General features: G+C 43.9%; 2 protein-coding genes across 2 annotated transcripts; both read right to left on the reverse strand.

The window, feature by feature from the left end:
- Window positions 1-6,164: 6,164 nt before the first annotated feature.
- LOC112270977 lies at window positions 6,165-7,534 on the reverse strand. The gene is made up of 3 exons (XM_024459780.1): window positions 7,458-7,534; window positions 7,195-7,376; window positions 6,165-6,612 (listed from the first exon to the last, which is right to left on the reverse strand). The coding sequence occupies exons 1-3, from the start codon at window positions 7,513-7,515 to the stop codon at window positions 6,466-6,468; spliced, it is 387 nt and encodes a 128-aa protein (XP_024315548.1). The 5' UTR covers window positions 7,516-7,534; the 3' UTR covers window positions 6,165-6,465.
- A 2,656-nt stretch (window positions 7,535-10,190) lies between these two features.
- On the reverse strand, window positions 10,191-14,021 carry LOC100845065. Its single transcript, XM_010232154.3, has 7 exons — window positions 13,465-14,021; window positions 12,238-12,535; window positions 11,644-12,070; window positions 11,443-11,542; window positions 11,154-11,306; window positions 10,917-11,045; window positions 10,191-10,823 (listed from the first exon to the last, which is right to left on the reverse strand). Exons 1-7 carry the CDS (start codon window positions 13,816-13,818, stop codon window positions 10,449-10,451), a joined length of 1,836 nt encoding a protein of 611 aa, XP_010230456.2. The 5' UTR covers window positions 13,819-14,021; the 3' UTR covers window positions 10,191-10,448.
- Between the last annotated feature and the right edge of the window lie 173 nt (window positions 14,022-14,194).

Here is a 14,194-nt window from a genome sequence, read left to right on the forward strand (position 1 = left end):
CATGATGAGGGAAATCCTTCCTACCTGACTCCAAAAGGACCACAAAATCGAGACCATGGTCGCTAACAATCTCAGCGATGTACCCATGTTTAGCCAAGTCACCAAGGCCTCTCCGATTCCAGAAAACGCCTTTCATGAGGAAACAATTTGGAGAGATTTTAAATTATTGACGACCTTCTTGTAGCTAGATCAGTAGGCGTTCAATCTGTGTGTCGACAGCTTTCGACCATCGACGCACTTCATGCAATAGCAAGTTTGGTTTGTAAGCGAGCAGAAGGCGCCGTCAGGCCAGCCGCCGACCTTGCACTTGGCGGTGCAAGATTTAGGATCGCTGCAGAACCCGTGCGGGAACTGCGTGCAAAGCCTTGCACTTCCACCCCTGCTCTCCACTGTTGCACCAAAGAACAAAACAACAACAGGTTCTTGTTAGTTACAGAGTAATCGATCCTCCCTCCGTTCCAAAACAGAAGGCGTATGGGTTTTATTGACTGTCAAGTTTAATTTATAAAGTTTGACTGAACTTACGTCACAAGATAGAGAGATTGACAAAGCATGTGTGTGTGCGCGCGCGCGCTTACCGGAAGAGATCACCATGAGAGTCAGCATCAAGATGGAGATGAGGGCGATCTTGTTGGAATCCATGAGGTGGGTTAATTTTCGTGCTGGTTTCTTTTGGCAGCTTGGGGCGCGCTTCTAGGTCTACTTAGTTGTACAAGGTATTTGTAAGGAAGGAACTTCTTAGGAGAGCCATCGATCACGTTTTGTTTGGTGCAAATGCATGATGGGATCAAATAGGAGAGGAACAACACAGGTTTTTGCAAATTTGGATAAAAATGATGGATTTTTATAACATATATTTATCAGGCCATTAATCAATCAATAAACGATTGCCTTAATTGGCGCAAAAATGAATTAAGGAGCCATTAACAATATACTGTTTTTGCCTTTTCGTCATTGTGTGTATCTTGTGGTATGACTTTATTTTCTTTAATTAGAAAAGATATGCTCGTCGATTCTAACCCATCAGTATCGTGGGTGCATTCTTGGTAACACTTTGTGTATATCTTGTTTGGAAAATCTTATGACTTTTGATTCAATACACCCCCCTCTACTCTAACGAAAACACAAGGACGGTCCAGATCATTCCGTACCCCTTCATAAAAAAGGCACGATGGACACTTCTCTTCATTTCCACTTGGCTCCGAACAACACTCAGTGTTTTGGATTTTGCCGAAGATTGCACCGTTGGATTGCGTCAAAATTTCACTATATTGTATTAGACACAAGTTCTGCACAATCCCACCGAAGGGATCGGCGAAATATTTCTTTAGCCAGTGGGAATCATACGAACAAGTCGGATGTACGTGCTGTCCCGCACGGCCGCGAGAAATCCAAACAACACTCAGTGTTTTGCAGTTCTCCGACGATTACACGGTTGGATCGCGACAAATTTCACATGGTAGTGGAAGACACAATTCCTCAAAATATCACCGAAGGGATCGGCGAAACCTTTCTTGAGGTAGCGGGAAACATGTGAACAAGTAGGACGTTTGTGCGGCCTCGCAGGGTCGCGAGAAATCCAAACAAAACTCAGTGTTTTGAAGTTTTCTGGAGATTCCACCGTTGGATGGCAACGAAATTTAACATTGTGGTGATAGACAAAATTCCGCACAACTCTACCAAAGGGATCGTCGAAATAATCCTTGAATCAATGGGAGACATGCGAACAAGTCAGACATTTGTGCGGCTGCGAGGAATCCAAACAACACTTGGTGTTTCGGAGTTGGCCGGAGATTTCACCGTTGGATCGAGACGAAATTTAACAGCGTCGTAGTAGACACAATTCCGCACAAAGGCACAGTAGGGATCTTCGTACTTGAGTCATCAAATACCTTGTGAGAGAGGAAGGAGGCAGGAGAAAGAAAAGAATGGCGATCGGAGAGCAAAAGAAAAAAAACATGAAAATACCATCCTCCCCTTCTAAGTTTGGGAAGGGGGTGTATTGAATCAGGCCTCAAATCTTATATATTTTTGCATGTTATTAAGTTCTACAGCCTGTTGTTTAGATAGGCTCGTCGATATACAAGTACCATCGGTCAACACCTGCCAGTCATTTTTTGCACGCTGACAAAAGATCAATAGTCGATTACATGTCATGCCTAGCATTCTTTTTTTAATAAATGTTTGAATTTATTAACTGATAAAGGAAATAAAGCACACTCTGTGTCAAAGAAACTGAAACAAGGATGACCAACAAAGATAATCCATAAAACTAAAAGTTACACACTAAGGTACTTTCAAACTGCCATTTCTAGCCCCACATTTTCTCGATTTTACTTATTTTCTTGATGTTCTTTGATGCAATACCTTCTTATCCGAAAAAAGAGAGTAAAGAGGATGATCAAGGAGTAAACTTCGCCGACAACTCGGACCTTTTGTACAAGCAGCATACATAGATCAATTCCCCAGCCTGTAGCTAGGTTTCGTCAGGCGTTCAAGGAGGGCTGCTGGCTGGCCTTGGCCCTGGGTCGTCGTTATTCTATTGACCCAATTCATGCAGTAGCAAAATTGCTCAGGCGAGATCGCACAGTAGGCGTCTTTGAAACCGGCGTCTTTGCACACTTGGATGCAAGATTCAGGAGAAAAGCACAACCCATGCCGGGTCATCATCGGGCAATCGATTGAACCCGCAGCTGTACCCTCTGGATCGAGTAAATAAGAAAGTAACAACAATCAAAGGTCATGTTAACAAAATTACGAAATTTTGTAGTACCACATACTTGGGTCGAAGGTCATTTTGTACACAAGCACACTAGAATTGCTCATATAGCACATATACTTATAAATAGCCATGCATGAAGTTCTGCGGATAAACATGCATGCCCATGTGGTGGATGCCATTCCAAACGTACGTGTCTTTTAGGAGAACCTTAGTTGGGCCAATCTGGAGGAAATAATTGTTACTTATGATGAATTGATGCCATTCCAAACGTGTCTTGGCCAGGATGAGCTTGGGACGCCTTGAACTCGTTAAACCGTTTATTCATTGGAAAAATAATTGTTACATCGTCGAGTAAAAGAGGTACGATACAAGGAGGGGAAGTGCGAAACCATGAATCTGGAGGAAAGACCAGATTTCCTCGTTCGTTACGCCATACATAAGTACCCCTTTTTTCGGCTGAATAGGATTCGAGAATTGCTTATTTCGCCAATTCCACGAGCTCATGAGCCACACCATTGGCCTCCCTCAGGCAGACTAAACGAGATTTTGAAAAAATAGCGACAATTATCTATAGTTGCAGCCGCCGAAATATAGTTTGATTCCAGTTCCGTCATGGCTTGGATAGCTTCCAGATTGTCTGAACAAACAACAAAGTATTCATTGATTCTGTACTTGGTCCGTGCTCCAAAGGCCGGAGGCCAAGGAGCTTCTGGTGGTTATGTGTGGCAAACTGCGGAATGCATATTCGTAGTGTGTTGTTTCTATTATATATCTTTGTTCCTCGCCAAATGTTTATTTTTCGTTTTCTGTAAGACTTGGTTTGGGCCATGTGCATTAGCCAAAAGGATTTTGATTGGGTCTAAGTTCCACAACATATTGTTTAGATGGGCTCGTCAATATACATCCATCGGTCAACACCTGCCAGTCATCTTTGTCGACAAAAGATTAATAGTTGTTTTATTGGATTTTATTTATTTGCATGTCATGTCTAGCATTTTTTTAGCTAACAATCCAACTTTGGTGAATAATGAAATAAATTATACTGGATCAAAGAAATCAAAACAAGAAAAATCAACAAAGATACTCGATAAAACTAATAGTAATTCATACCAAGGTACGTACTCAAAGTTATCATCTTTAGCCTCACATTTTTCTTTTCATGCCTCCAATGAAAATGCAGACAAAACTGCAGAAGTTGCACTGACATTTTTAAAGGTTTTGATCGTACGAGTGGTTCACCCCAAAAGGTAAGAACATAAGATCGCTAAATGCACTATAGTCACTGACACACCCTTTGCGAGGCCTCTCAAGTCACACCACTGCTTCAATTCTTTGATGTGTATATGTCGGGGAAAAAGATCAAAAACAGAAAAAGAGCAAAAGCAAAACTACCGACAAAAGCACACTTGACACAACTACTAGCTGCCAACTCATGCCAAAGTACCGGACTACAATCATTTGGATCGAGAGCCATAAGTCCGCTTGTTGCTTAGGATTACGTACGATAAATTAAACCGTTTGATCCTGTGTGCCACGACATATGCCAGGTAACTTAGGTGTCTAGCTCGAGTCTCCTTACCCTAATTTGTTGACCGGCAAGTACTCGAGTCTGTCATCCAAACAGTTTATATAGATCGATCCATCCTGTAAGGTTATGTCACGCATATATTTAAGGATGTTGGGTCGTTGTTCCATTGACGCAATTCATGCAGAAGCAAATTTCAAGAGGTGAGACCGTGCAGAAGGCGTCTTTGTAGCCTGCTTCTTGGCAGTCTTGGACGCAAGATCGAGGGGAAATGCACGGCCCTTGCTGGACCAACACCGGGCAATCGATTGAACCCCCAGCACTACCATCTGGATCGAGTACATAACAAAATAATCAGTACCGATATGTTGACCTTCATATGGTATATTTACAACGTACTCCCTCCGTTTCATAATTCTTGTCGAAATATTACATGTATCTAGACGCATTTAGGAATAGATACATCCATTTTGAAGCAAATTTAAGACAAGAATTATGGAGCAAAGAGACTATTGTAATCTTTACCATGCAGACTAGAACTTTAGAAAGAAAGAAAAAGGTGACTTAGCACTGAAAACTTCCTTTAATTAGTTTAGAGAACAAAAGGAGGAGTACTATATACATCGTCAGAGGATTTTTTTTAAACATCTATATATCAACCAGACAACCATATGATTATGATAATATTGTAGAAACACACACATATATATAGTTGAGATATATTCAGGCATGCTTACCGGAAGACACGATGAGTAGTGCCAGCATCAAGAGGAACATGAGGGCGATCTTGCAAGCCGCCATGATCAAGGTTCTTCTGGATCTGGCTGTGGTTCCTTCGAGAGCTTGAGGTCTATATATAGGTCTATGTACTGCCTTGTCGTACATTTGTATATATGGAACTTCTTTGAAGAACCTGTATGTAGTTTGTTTGATGAAATATGGAAACGGGTCACGCAGATTTTGCAAAGTGGGTAAGAAATTAATGATGATTAATTTGATGGACATGCTGTATCAATTCTTAACATGCATGTAAATATATCGGGGATGGCAGCATTTATTTTATCACTATAGATAGCTAATATTCTATTGAGTGGTATATTGCATTTTTTTTACCAGTAGAGCAAATCAAAGTTACATCTTTCACGAGGAGAGGTACAATACTTTCAGGTGTTGCATTCTTGGTAACACTTTGTGCATATATCTTGTTTCGGCTGTGTGCGTGTTCGGCGATCAATAAAACTTTGTGTATCGATCGATATGCCGTTGAGATCAATCAAACTTCCATTATCGAAAAAAAAACATACTCCATCTTGTTTCGGCCATGTCTTTTCACTCATCATAGGAAAATGAAATTAATAATATTGTTAATTTATATATCCATCTCGAACAGAAAACATGTTAAGTTTTGCTGATTCTCTCCATCTATACATAACATTTTTTACACTGACAAAGGAAAGTATATATACTACTGTAGGCAGCAGTAGCTAGACAATGGTTGATTCATCAGACAGGCAGCAGGTAGCAGAACTCTGCGTCATAGGGCTCGATCTCCACCATCTTCTCCAGCGCCGGCGTCGGCCATTGGCACGTCGCTCGCCATGGAGATGGAACGGAGAGCTTCAAGAGTGTTGGGTAGAGTGCGGCTTCTTCTTAGTTTGTATTAGTTCCTGAACAAAGAGGTTTACACTTTTTGTGTTGAAATTAGTTGCGGTTTATCATTTTGAGTAAAATCTGTTTAAAATTAATTATGTTGTAGTTTGCACACGATCTTCATGCACAAATATCTTACTCCATGCATAATTTCATAATAGACCAGATCTACTCATGCACCGGAAAATTTATAGAAACAGAATTCGATGCTACAGAAATTCCATTCATCAAATTTCTGATCTAATAAACGACGTAATGAATAACCCATCAGTCAAACCAACAAACACATGAAGATGCAGACAATCACTTGATCGACATATAAAAATTACAGTATTACCCCTTTTCAAAAAAAAATTACAGTATTACCCAACAGATCTACTACTAGTATAATCAGGGACTTCTTGAGTCTTGCTCAATGCTCATTAGGCAGAAGCATTTCCTGAGAGGGGAAGCTTCTGGTTTCCTATAGCTGATAACAAAAGGCATTGCCTTGCCATCTAAATTTCTATTCTGAATCTGAGTAAGTACTAACATAACATTGCGTAGTTCTTGATGCAGTATGGTGTGGTCAATGAGCCTGCAATTGCAAGTCACAATCGTTTCCTTCCGCATCTTCAGATGAAGCGCAAGCACGCCTCGTGGGGCAATTGCGGTAGTCATGGAATACATATTCCCCACAGTACCTGCACAGCCTTCGATTTCTTGGTGGCTTTGCCTGGGAACGCACAACGGTCGATCTAGTCAGTAAAGATAGATGATACTGCTTGGGAGTTCGAAGATGATACAGGGAGAGAAGCAGTAGCATGGTAATATGAGAGGTAAGTGGAGTAATTACTGGCAATTGGAGATATATACCACCATGCTAAACAATTTGTAGCTTCTAGAAGCTATTCTGTTGTCTGATATGGTAATTTATATCAAACCTTTGGGACATATCAGTTAGAAGATTTACTATGGAGGTTGCTTGCTTAACACCACATTTATAGCATTCATTTGAAGCTAAATGCGATGACCGCAGGAAGATAAAAGACAGAATTTATTATTCACCATTGGTTGATACTAGTCTGCAATGCACCGAAACATCTACAGCCTGCTCAAGACAATAGTGTTTATTATCAAAGTTTTAAATAACGAGATATGATGTCTAGCAACAGCTCTCTCCAGCACCTAAAAGCGGAGCTAAATGGCGCTATAGCCACTAAATTATAAATAGGTTAAAAATAGCTGAACTCTGCTAAAAAACTGCTATAGCCCTCTATTTAAAACTTTGATTATTCTGTATTATAAGCAAGCTTACTGTCTTCCTGTAGTACTCATTCTCATCCCTCAACTTTTCATTCTCCTTTCTCAAGGACTTGTTCTCCTTCTTCTTCGAATCCAACTCTACTTTGAGTCTCCGAATCATTTCAGCCTCGAGCTCTTTCGTCTTGCAAGCAAGCTGCCGCCTCAGCATCTCATTTTCAGATCTCAGATACTGACCTGTGTACATACAAAATATTACAGAGAAATCACACGTTGTGTTTTTAAGCGAGTAAGATCTAGTGATGATCATTTTTATACCATGGACATTTTTGTTCTGGATCTCAGCTCCAATTGTCTGCTGTTTGCTGGGTGACATGGATGCTTTCCTCTTCCTTCCTTGCATCCCAACTTCATGCTCAACATAGGTATCCCCAGAAACCTCCTCCTCTGCATTTGAACATTCCATTTCGGCCACCATTCAAAATGCAATCAGTCTCGTATATGAAGAAGCATGCATTCTACTCAACAGAAGACATGAATACTGTGTCCTATAAGTGCCAGTTGCAAGGATAATCAATATTCTTATACCTTGACATATTTTATCTTGGGTATCAGTTCCAGTAGTCTGCGGTCTAGTGCATGGCACGGTTACTTTTCTGTTCCTTCCTGCAGCCCACCTTCCAGCTGAAAATGGCTGTCCTCAGAAATCTCCTCCTCTGCAATTAAACATTCAGTTTGCGCAACACTCAAAATGCAATCGATCGCAAAGATAACGAAGCATGCATTCTACACAGGACGAAAGTACCAACTGCAACAAGGGATAAGCAACTTTTTTCTACCTTGAACTTTTTTGTCCTGGATCTCATTCTTATTCATCTGCAGCTTACTGGGCGTCACAATCACTTCCCTCTTCTTTCCAAGCAGCCCATCTTGACCATAGCCATCCTCAGAAACCTCCCCTGCATTTGAAGATTCGATTTGCACCACCACCCAAATCCAGTGAATCTCACATATATCCGTTTTAAAAAAAAGACAATCTCACAGATAAAGAAGCACCCATCAATCCTACTCACGATGGAACTGCACGAATAACAAGAACAGTATGCAAATTGCAGCAGCAAGGGATAATCAATACAATTTATAAAATCCATCTAATGTAGAGCAGCTGGAGGAGCATTTGAATCTGGTCAGGAGGCAACATCGGGTGCTCCTGCAAACTGTGTTGACTAAAGTGCATGCGCTGCATTGCCTAATCCATTCTCGACAGATTAAACCCTAATCTGTTGGGTGATCGTTGGTTAGGATCGAAATCAGCGGCCGCATGCCTTTCAAATTAGGCCAGGTCTCCCGCTGGAGAACTGAAAATTTGAACCCCTCTCCCCAAAAAAATCCCAATCTATGATGAAGCATTCAAAACCCTCCAAAAATGGGCGTGCGATTTCCACAACCGTACGGAGCCATACGAGAGGATCGTACCGAGAATTAATTAAACTAGAACAAACCGCTGCGAAATTAAAAGGATGTCTCCCGGGAGCTTAATTAATTTAATTACCGTCGCCATGACGACGGGTGGCGGCGCTGTTCTCGGCGCACGCGGCGGCGGCGACAGCGGCCAACTCCTGCTGGGCCACCGCGCCGGCATTGTCGATTCCGGTGGCGATGGCGGCGGCGGCGGCGGGGATGCCCTCCTCTTCGTCGTGCTCCTCCTCCGCGTCTTCGTCTTCCTCGACGCCGTTGTTGAAGGTTCTCCACCACCCTTTGAGTTCCTCTGGGGCGTGGGCGGCGTCTGCGGCCATGCTTTGCCGGCGGTTGGAGGCGCAGCGAAAATCGGAACACTATACCCCTCTCTCTCTCGCTCCCTCTGGAACTGGAACTGAAAGAAAGAGAGGAAAGTGGTTTATATTTAAATTTCTTTTTTCACCTTCCCGCTCTGCCCATGCTGCCGCAATTTTCGTTCTACTCCAAAATATACTACGGAGTACTCGTTCAAAACAGAGTGAGCAGTGGTAATCAGATCATTCGTACTTTCTTCTGCCGTTTCTAAATATTTGTCGCTGTTTTAGTACAAAATTAGTAGTTTATTTAGTAAAAAAAATTAATGTAGAAAAAGAAATGAACTAATTTCCTTAAGTCGGAGTTGGGTTCTTTTTTGGACGCATGTCACCGTTCCATAGCATTCTTTCTGCACAATAGTGTTTGTTGTCATGTTTGGGAGGTCCAAACTGCAAAAGCACTACCTAAAATTGGTCAAGAGACCATGCATTCTTATCGCCGCTGCAATCACATCAGGGAAATCGCCTAGCCAGCAACAAACATCTTCCTTTTCAAAAAGAAAAAAATACTCCCTCCGACCGGTATTACTTGTCTCAAATGTGCCCAAATACAGATGTATTTATTTGTAAAAAGCGTCTAGATACTTGTAATATTTTGACAAGTAATTCCGGCCGGATGAAGTAAATATAATTTCTGTTATAATCTAAAAATCAAATACATTCACACAAATAGCACAGTAAAGTCCAAATATCAAATGCCACCGATATTTTATTAATTATGCATCCATGCCATTTTCTCAACATACATGGTTTATGCTTACACCATACTTAGGAGAGTAGCATACTAGCAGAGAGTAGTATCGATGCTGCCCAAAAAACAAATACTAGGAGTAGTATTTGAGAACCAAAAATCACCATACACATGGCATACACGCAGTCAGCATTTGTTTTATCACTATATGTAGCTGATATGCCGTTTATTTTTATTTAGTGATGTATTGCATTCTTGCTAACACTTTGTACATATATCTTGTTTCGGTCATATCTTTTCTACTCATCGTAGGAAATGACATTAACAGTATCGTATTTCCGTCACACATTTTCCATCTCGGTCCAGGTAGTGAAGCGCGTTGTTTTTTTTAATCTTTTTTTAATTATATGCATGGGCTGTTGTATTTGATCGACACGACGACAAGCCGCAATATATTTGTCCCCATCTATTTTTTTAATTATTTATAATTGTATACTCCTATCAAATAACTGAATTTCATACGGGTCCTAGAAATAACAGGTATTGCATTGAACTGGAAGGGAAAACATGTTTATTTCGCTGATTCTCTCCATCTATATATACACATAACAAAGATACTGACAAAATATATATGGAGCAAACGTTTGATCCCTGGTCTTCCGGCGTGACGGATCTCATGCACAATCTTTCTTGGTTGGACGGTCAGCAGATCGTTCGCTCCGAGAGACTAAAGAGCGAACATTTGTTCCATATAAATTCTGAAAGCATATATAGGCAGCAGTTGATTCAGCAGACAGGCAGTAGGTAGCAGAACTCTGCGTCATAGGGCTCGATCTCGACCATCTTCTCCAGCGCCGGCGGCTGCGGCGGCTTGCCACGGCGATCGCCGCCGGCGGCCGCGACGAGTAGCAGGACGTCCCTGATGGCCCTCTTGAGCGCGGGCGACTCGCCGAGCTGGCTGTGCACCCACTCGAGCAGCGACTCGACGTCGTCGGCGAAGCAGCGCATGTGCCAGTGCAGCAGCTTGGGCAGCACCACGGCCATGGCCGACCCCTTCGCCTTCTTCTTCTTCCTCCTGACCACGCGCACGCACCGCTCCAGGTACCGCACCTTGGCCTGCTCCAGCTCGCTCGACACCTCCTCCGCCGTGTACACCCCAACCTGAACGCATTACGCATTCATCCCCAAACCCCAATTCAAGCTCGAGAAACTTGCAGTTTGAGGATTAATGGCGGATGATGGAATTGAACTTACCGCTGGGGAGGAGCGGCTGCCGCGGCAGAGCGCGAATACGACGTTGGGCTCAGGGAACCCCAGCCCGTACCGCAGCTGCAGATCCCTCTCCAGATCCCCTGCCTCCTCTAGCATCGTCGTCATCATCCCCTGTTCGTTCAGTTTTCAGAATGTTTTTCTTCAGGTTTTCGATTGGGTTTTAAACTGTGAGAAAATGTTTAATTGGTGTGCGATTTGGCTATGATATGATTTGGTTACCTGCTTGCTTTGATCAGGGGAGGAGTGGTGTCTGAGGAAGAGGTGCTCGATGGAGACGACGCTCAGGACTGTTCCTCCCACCTTCACTGAAGCCTGGTTCAGCAGTGCCAGCAGCTTTTCTGGAGATGGAGGCAGCCCATGCTGAAGAAACGCCTGAAAGTTATATGACAGTTAGTTTCTTCTTGGATCAGCTGTTGATAAGTTCAGGCTGCATATCTTGCATCATCAATTATTCATGGTGCTGCTTTGTGTTTGTTGGTCAGTAAGCTAGCTTTGGTTAACTGATTACATGCATCACGCAGAAGTTGTAGATGTTGATCCAGAAGGCCAGCTTCTGCTTGTTGGTCAGGAGGCTCGGATCCACAGTGCTGAGCCTGTTCATCAGTACTCTGAAAAAACAAACAAACAGAGCACAAGAATTTAGTACACCCATCCATGGCTTCCAAAATTTAGCTCACTTCCTCGTTTGAAGATCACTCTCAAGTCTCACCTCAAGTTCTTGATGTCGGCGAGGCACAGCGACACGCGGCTGGCGTCGAAGGAGCTCCGGGTGAACTCCACCAGCCCCTTGCCGCAGCCGCCGCACTCCTCCGGCAACGTCGCTCCACGGTTCTCAACTGCCGGTGCCGGCGACGACGAGGAAGACGATGGCTTGGGGACGAGGCTCCTGGAGGAGCCGATGCAGGAGGAGATGATGAGCTTGGGCGCGCTGCTGCTGCTGTTGCTGCTGATCAGCTCATCATGATCGGGCGTTGTGTTGTTGAGCTTGTGGAATATGGTGATCGTGAGTCTGACAAGCTCCTCGGAGAGCTTGTTTGGGTTTACTGAGCAGATTGTTCTTCGTCTTCTTTCTGGGAGCCTGAGATTGTCGAACGAGTGGCTGCTTCTTCTGCTCTGTTCTTCCACCACTTCATCTCCTAAACAGAGTTAATTACAACAACCATCACAAAAAATACAACATAGTCTGTGCAAAATTCAGCAAATTTCACTCAAACTCCACATATACAGTTTATGCAAAATCAACAAATTTCGCTCAAACTTATAAATTTTGTTTCTGCTAGAAATCTGAACATTTCATCCGTACCTTGTTCAGAGACTGACAGTCTTCCAGCAGAGGTCTTGCTCTGACTCTCGAGATCATCTTCCTCGTCGTCGCCGTTGCCGGGACAAGGGAGCAGCCTTTGGGGGAGCTGCTGATCACCACCATGGAATCCGGAAAGGCGGCGATTCTGCTGCAGCCAGGTCTGCCGCTGCTGGAGAAGAAGACAGTGGTCGTTCCAGTTGCGCTCCCGGTAGAGCCGCGTGCGCAGGTCCTCCACCTTCTTCTCCAGGTAGCATATCTCCTCCTCCACCATTGCCAGCTCCGCCAGCAGCCCCCTGATCTATACATACATACATAAAGCAATTAACTCCCAAAATTTTGATCAGAGAAAAGAGTAAACTTGGTAATTCCTGTTACTAGTTGGTACAGCAGCAGCAGCAGTACTGGATTAGTGTTAGATTGCTGGAAGAATTGAAAAGAGCGTGTGAACTTAAAATGCAGTGTGATCAGAAGAGAAACAACTGATGAATCTTATTTACAGTGGCCACACGTAACAGTGATTAACGGAATGGATGGGATATATGTTTGTATGTATGATGGTGATGGTGGGGGCAGGGTGTTGAGAGAAACATAAGCAAGCCGTACTGACGCAGGTGACTGATTTGGTACGAGAAGGCGAGCAGGATCCAAGGAGACGAGATCTGGTAGATAAGGTGTGGTTAGTTGCTGACAAATCTGGCATTGTTGGCGCAAATAGTACTTTGGACGTCCTCGTGTCGAGATTTCCTTCCATGCGAATTAACTGCAGATGGATCACCTCCTATGTACTATTGTCAGAAACACAACATCTGTGGTAATATTTGCAGACAGATACTCCGGCCTAAAAGTTAGCAGTAGCAGGCAGAGGCAGACATGATGGATCAAGACTGTCAAAGTGTCAAATCTTTGGGGATCGATCAGGCATGGGCTGAACACAAGAAGTGATGTTCCCAAGAACAGGATTAATTGACGCCCGTACAATCGAACTACCGGTTTAAATTCAGACCGGAGACTGAAACAGTTTTTAACTCCTTAAAAACAGTCTTTCTAATCGGAAGGTTACACTAGTATACTAGCTCTGGAGATTTCAGTCAGTAGTTAGCAAGCAATTGTTTTGTCCAAGGTATAGTTGTCCGAGAATGAGATCAAGATTCAGAAGCACCTGATTAAACTAGAGATGGTATACGGTGAGTGAAATTTGTGATGGACTGATGGAGAGAGGTTGGTTACCTTGGCGGGAAGCATGGCGGAGAGGCAGCAGCGGTAATGGCGGCAACGGCGGCCGCCACCGGCGGCGTGGAGCGAGCAGTGGCGCAGGATCCGGCCGAGCCGCTTCTCCCTGTCCAGGACGCTCTCCAGCTCCGACACCTCCAGCTGCAGCAGCTGCCGCGTCTTCTCTTCTTCCTCTTGCTCTTGCTCCTCCTCGTCCATGAGGAGCAAGTGCTTGAGCTTCGTCTTCCTCCCGCTCGCCGGCTGCGCTCTCCTTAATAATAGCCGCCTCCGGTGGTGCAGGACGTGCTGCACGGAGGAGTAACTGCCGCCGCCTCGTAATGGCGTCGGCGGCGGCGCCGGCGCCGACCCCATTCAATAGAATTAACCTGGGTTTGCTACTCGGAGAGGGAGCAGAGGGCGGCCGGGCAGAGGAAGAGGGAGATAGAGCGGTCGAGGACGATCACATGAGGACCGGGATAGAGACGGATCGAGGACGGGGCGCTTCACGGAAACGGCTTCCGGAGAGCATGCATGCAACGCATATGAGCGGCTTCAATTCTTCAGCGGTTGCAATCCATGTTTCCATGACCCCCTTCAGTATTTATGCCCGTGACACATTCATGCTCTGCTCGTTCGTCCTAGAAGAAACGACTCACTTCACAATAGCAAAAAATAAAAATGTTTCCTGAGATCAATATAGGTTAATTTTTTTGAAATCAGGTTAATTTGAGTACTCCCTTCGATCCTA

The sequence above is a fragment of the Brachypodium distachyon genome, chromosome 2 (genome assembly GCF_000005505.3).
Source record: "Brachypodium distachyon strain Bd21 chromosome 2, Brachypodium_distachyon_v3.0, whole genome shotgun sequence".
Taxonomy (NCBI): domain Eukaryota; kingdom Viridiplantae; phylum Streptophyta; class Magnoliopsida; order Poales; family Poaceae; genus Brachypodium; species Brachypodium distachyon.

Coding starts and splice junctions, on each gene's coding strand:
- LOC112270977 (XM_024459780.1), bottom strand. CDS start 7,515: ATGTCACCCAGCAAACAGCAGACAATTGGAGCTGAGATCCAGAACAAA. Junction 7,377..7,457: donor CCAGAACAAAAATGTCCATG/GTATAAAAATGA, acceptor GTATGTACACAG/GTCAGTATCTGAGATCTGAA. Junction 6,613..7,194: donor ATGAGTACTACAGGAAGACA/GTAAGCTTGCTT, acceptor GTGCGTTCCCAG/GCAAAGCCACCAAGAAATCG.
- LOC100845065 (XM_010232154.3), bottom strand. CDS start 13,818: ATGGGGTCGGCGCCGGCGCCGCCGCCGACGCCATTACGAGGCGGCGGC. Junction 12,536..13,464: donor CCGCCATGCTTCCCGCCAAG/GTAACCAACCTC, acceptor ATGTATGTATAG/ATCAGGGGGCTGCTGGCGGA. Junction 12,071..12,237: donor ACTGTCAGTCTCTGAACAAG/GTACGGATGAAA, acceptor AACTCTGTTTAG/GAGATGAAGTGGTGGAAGAA.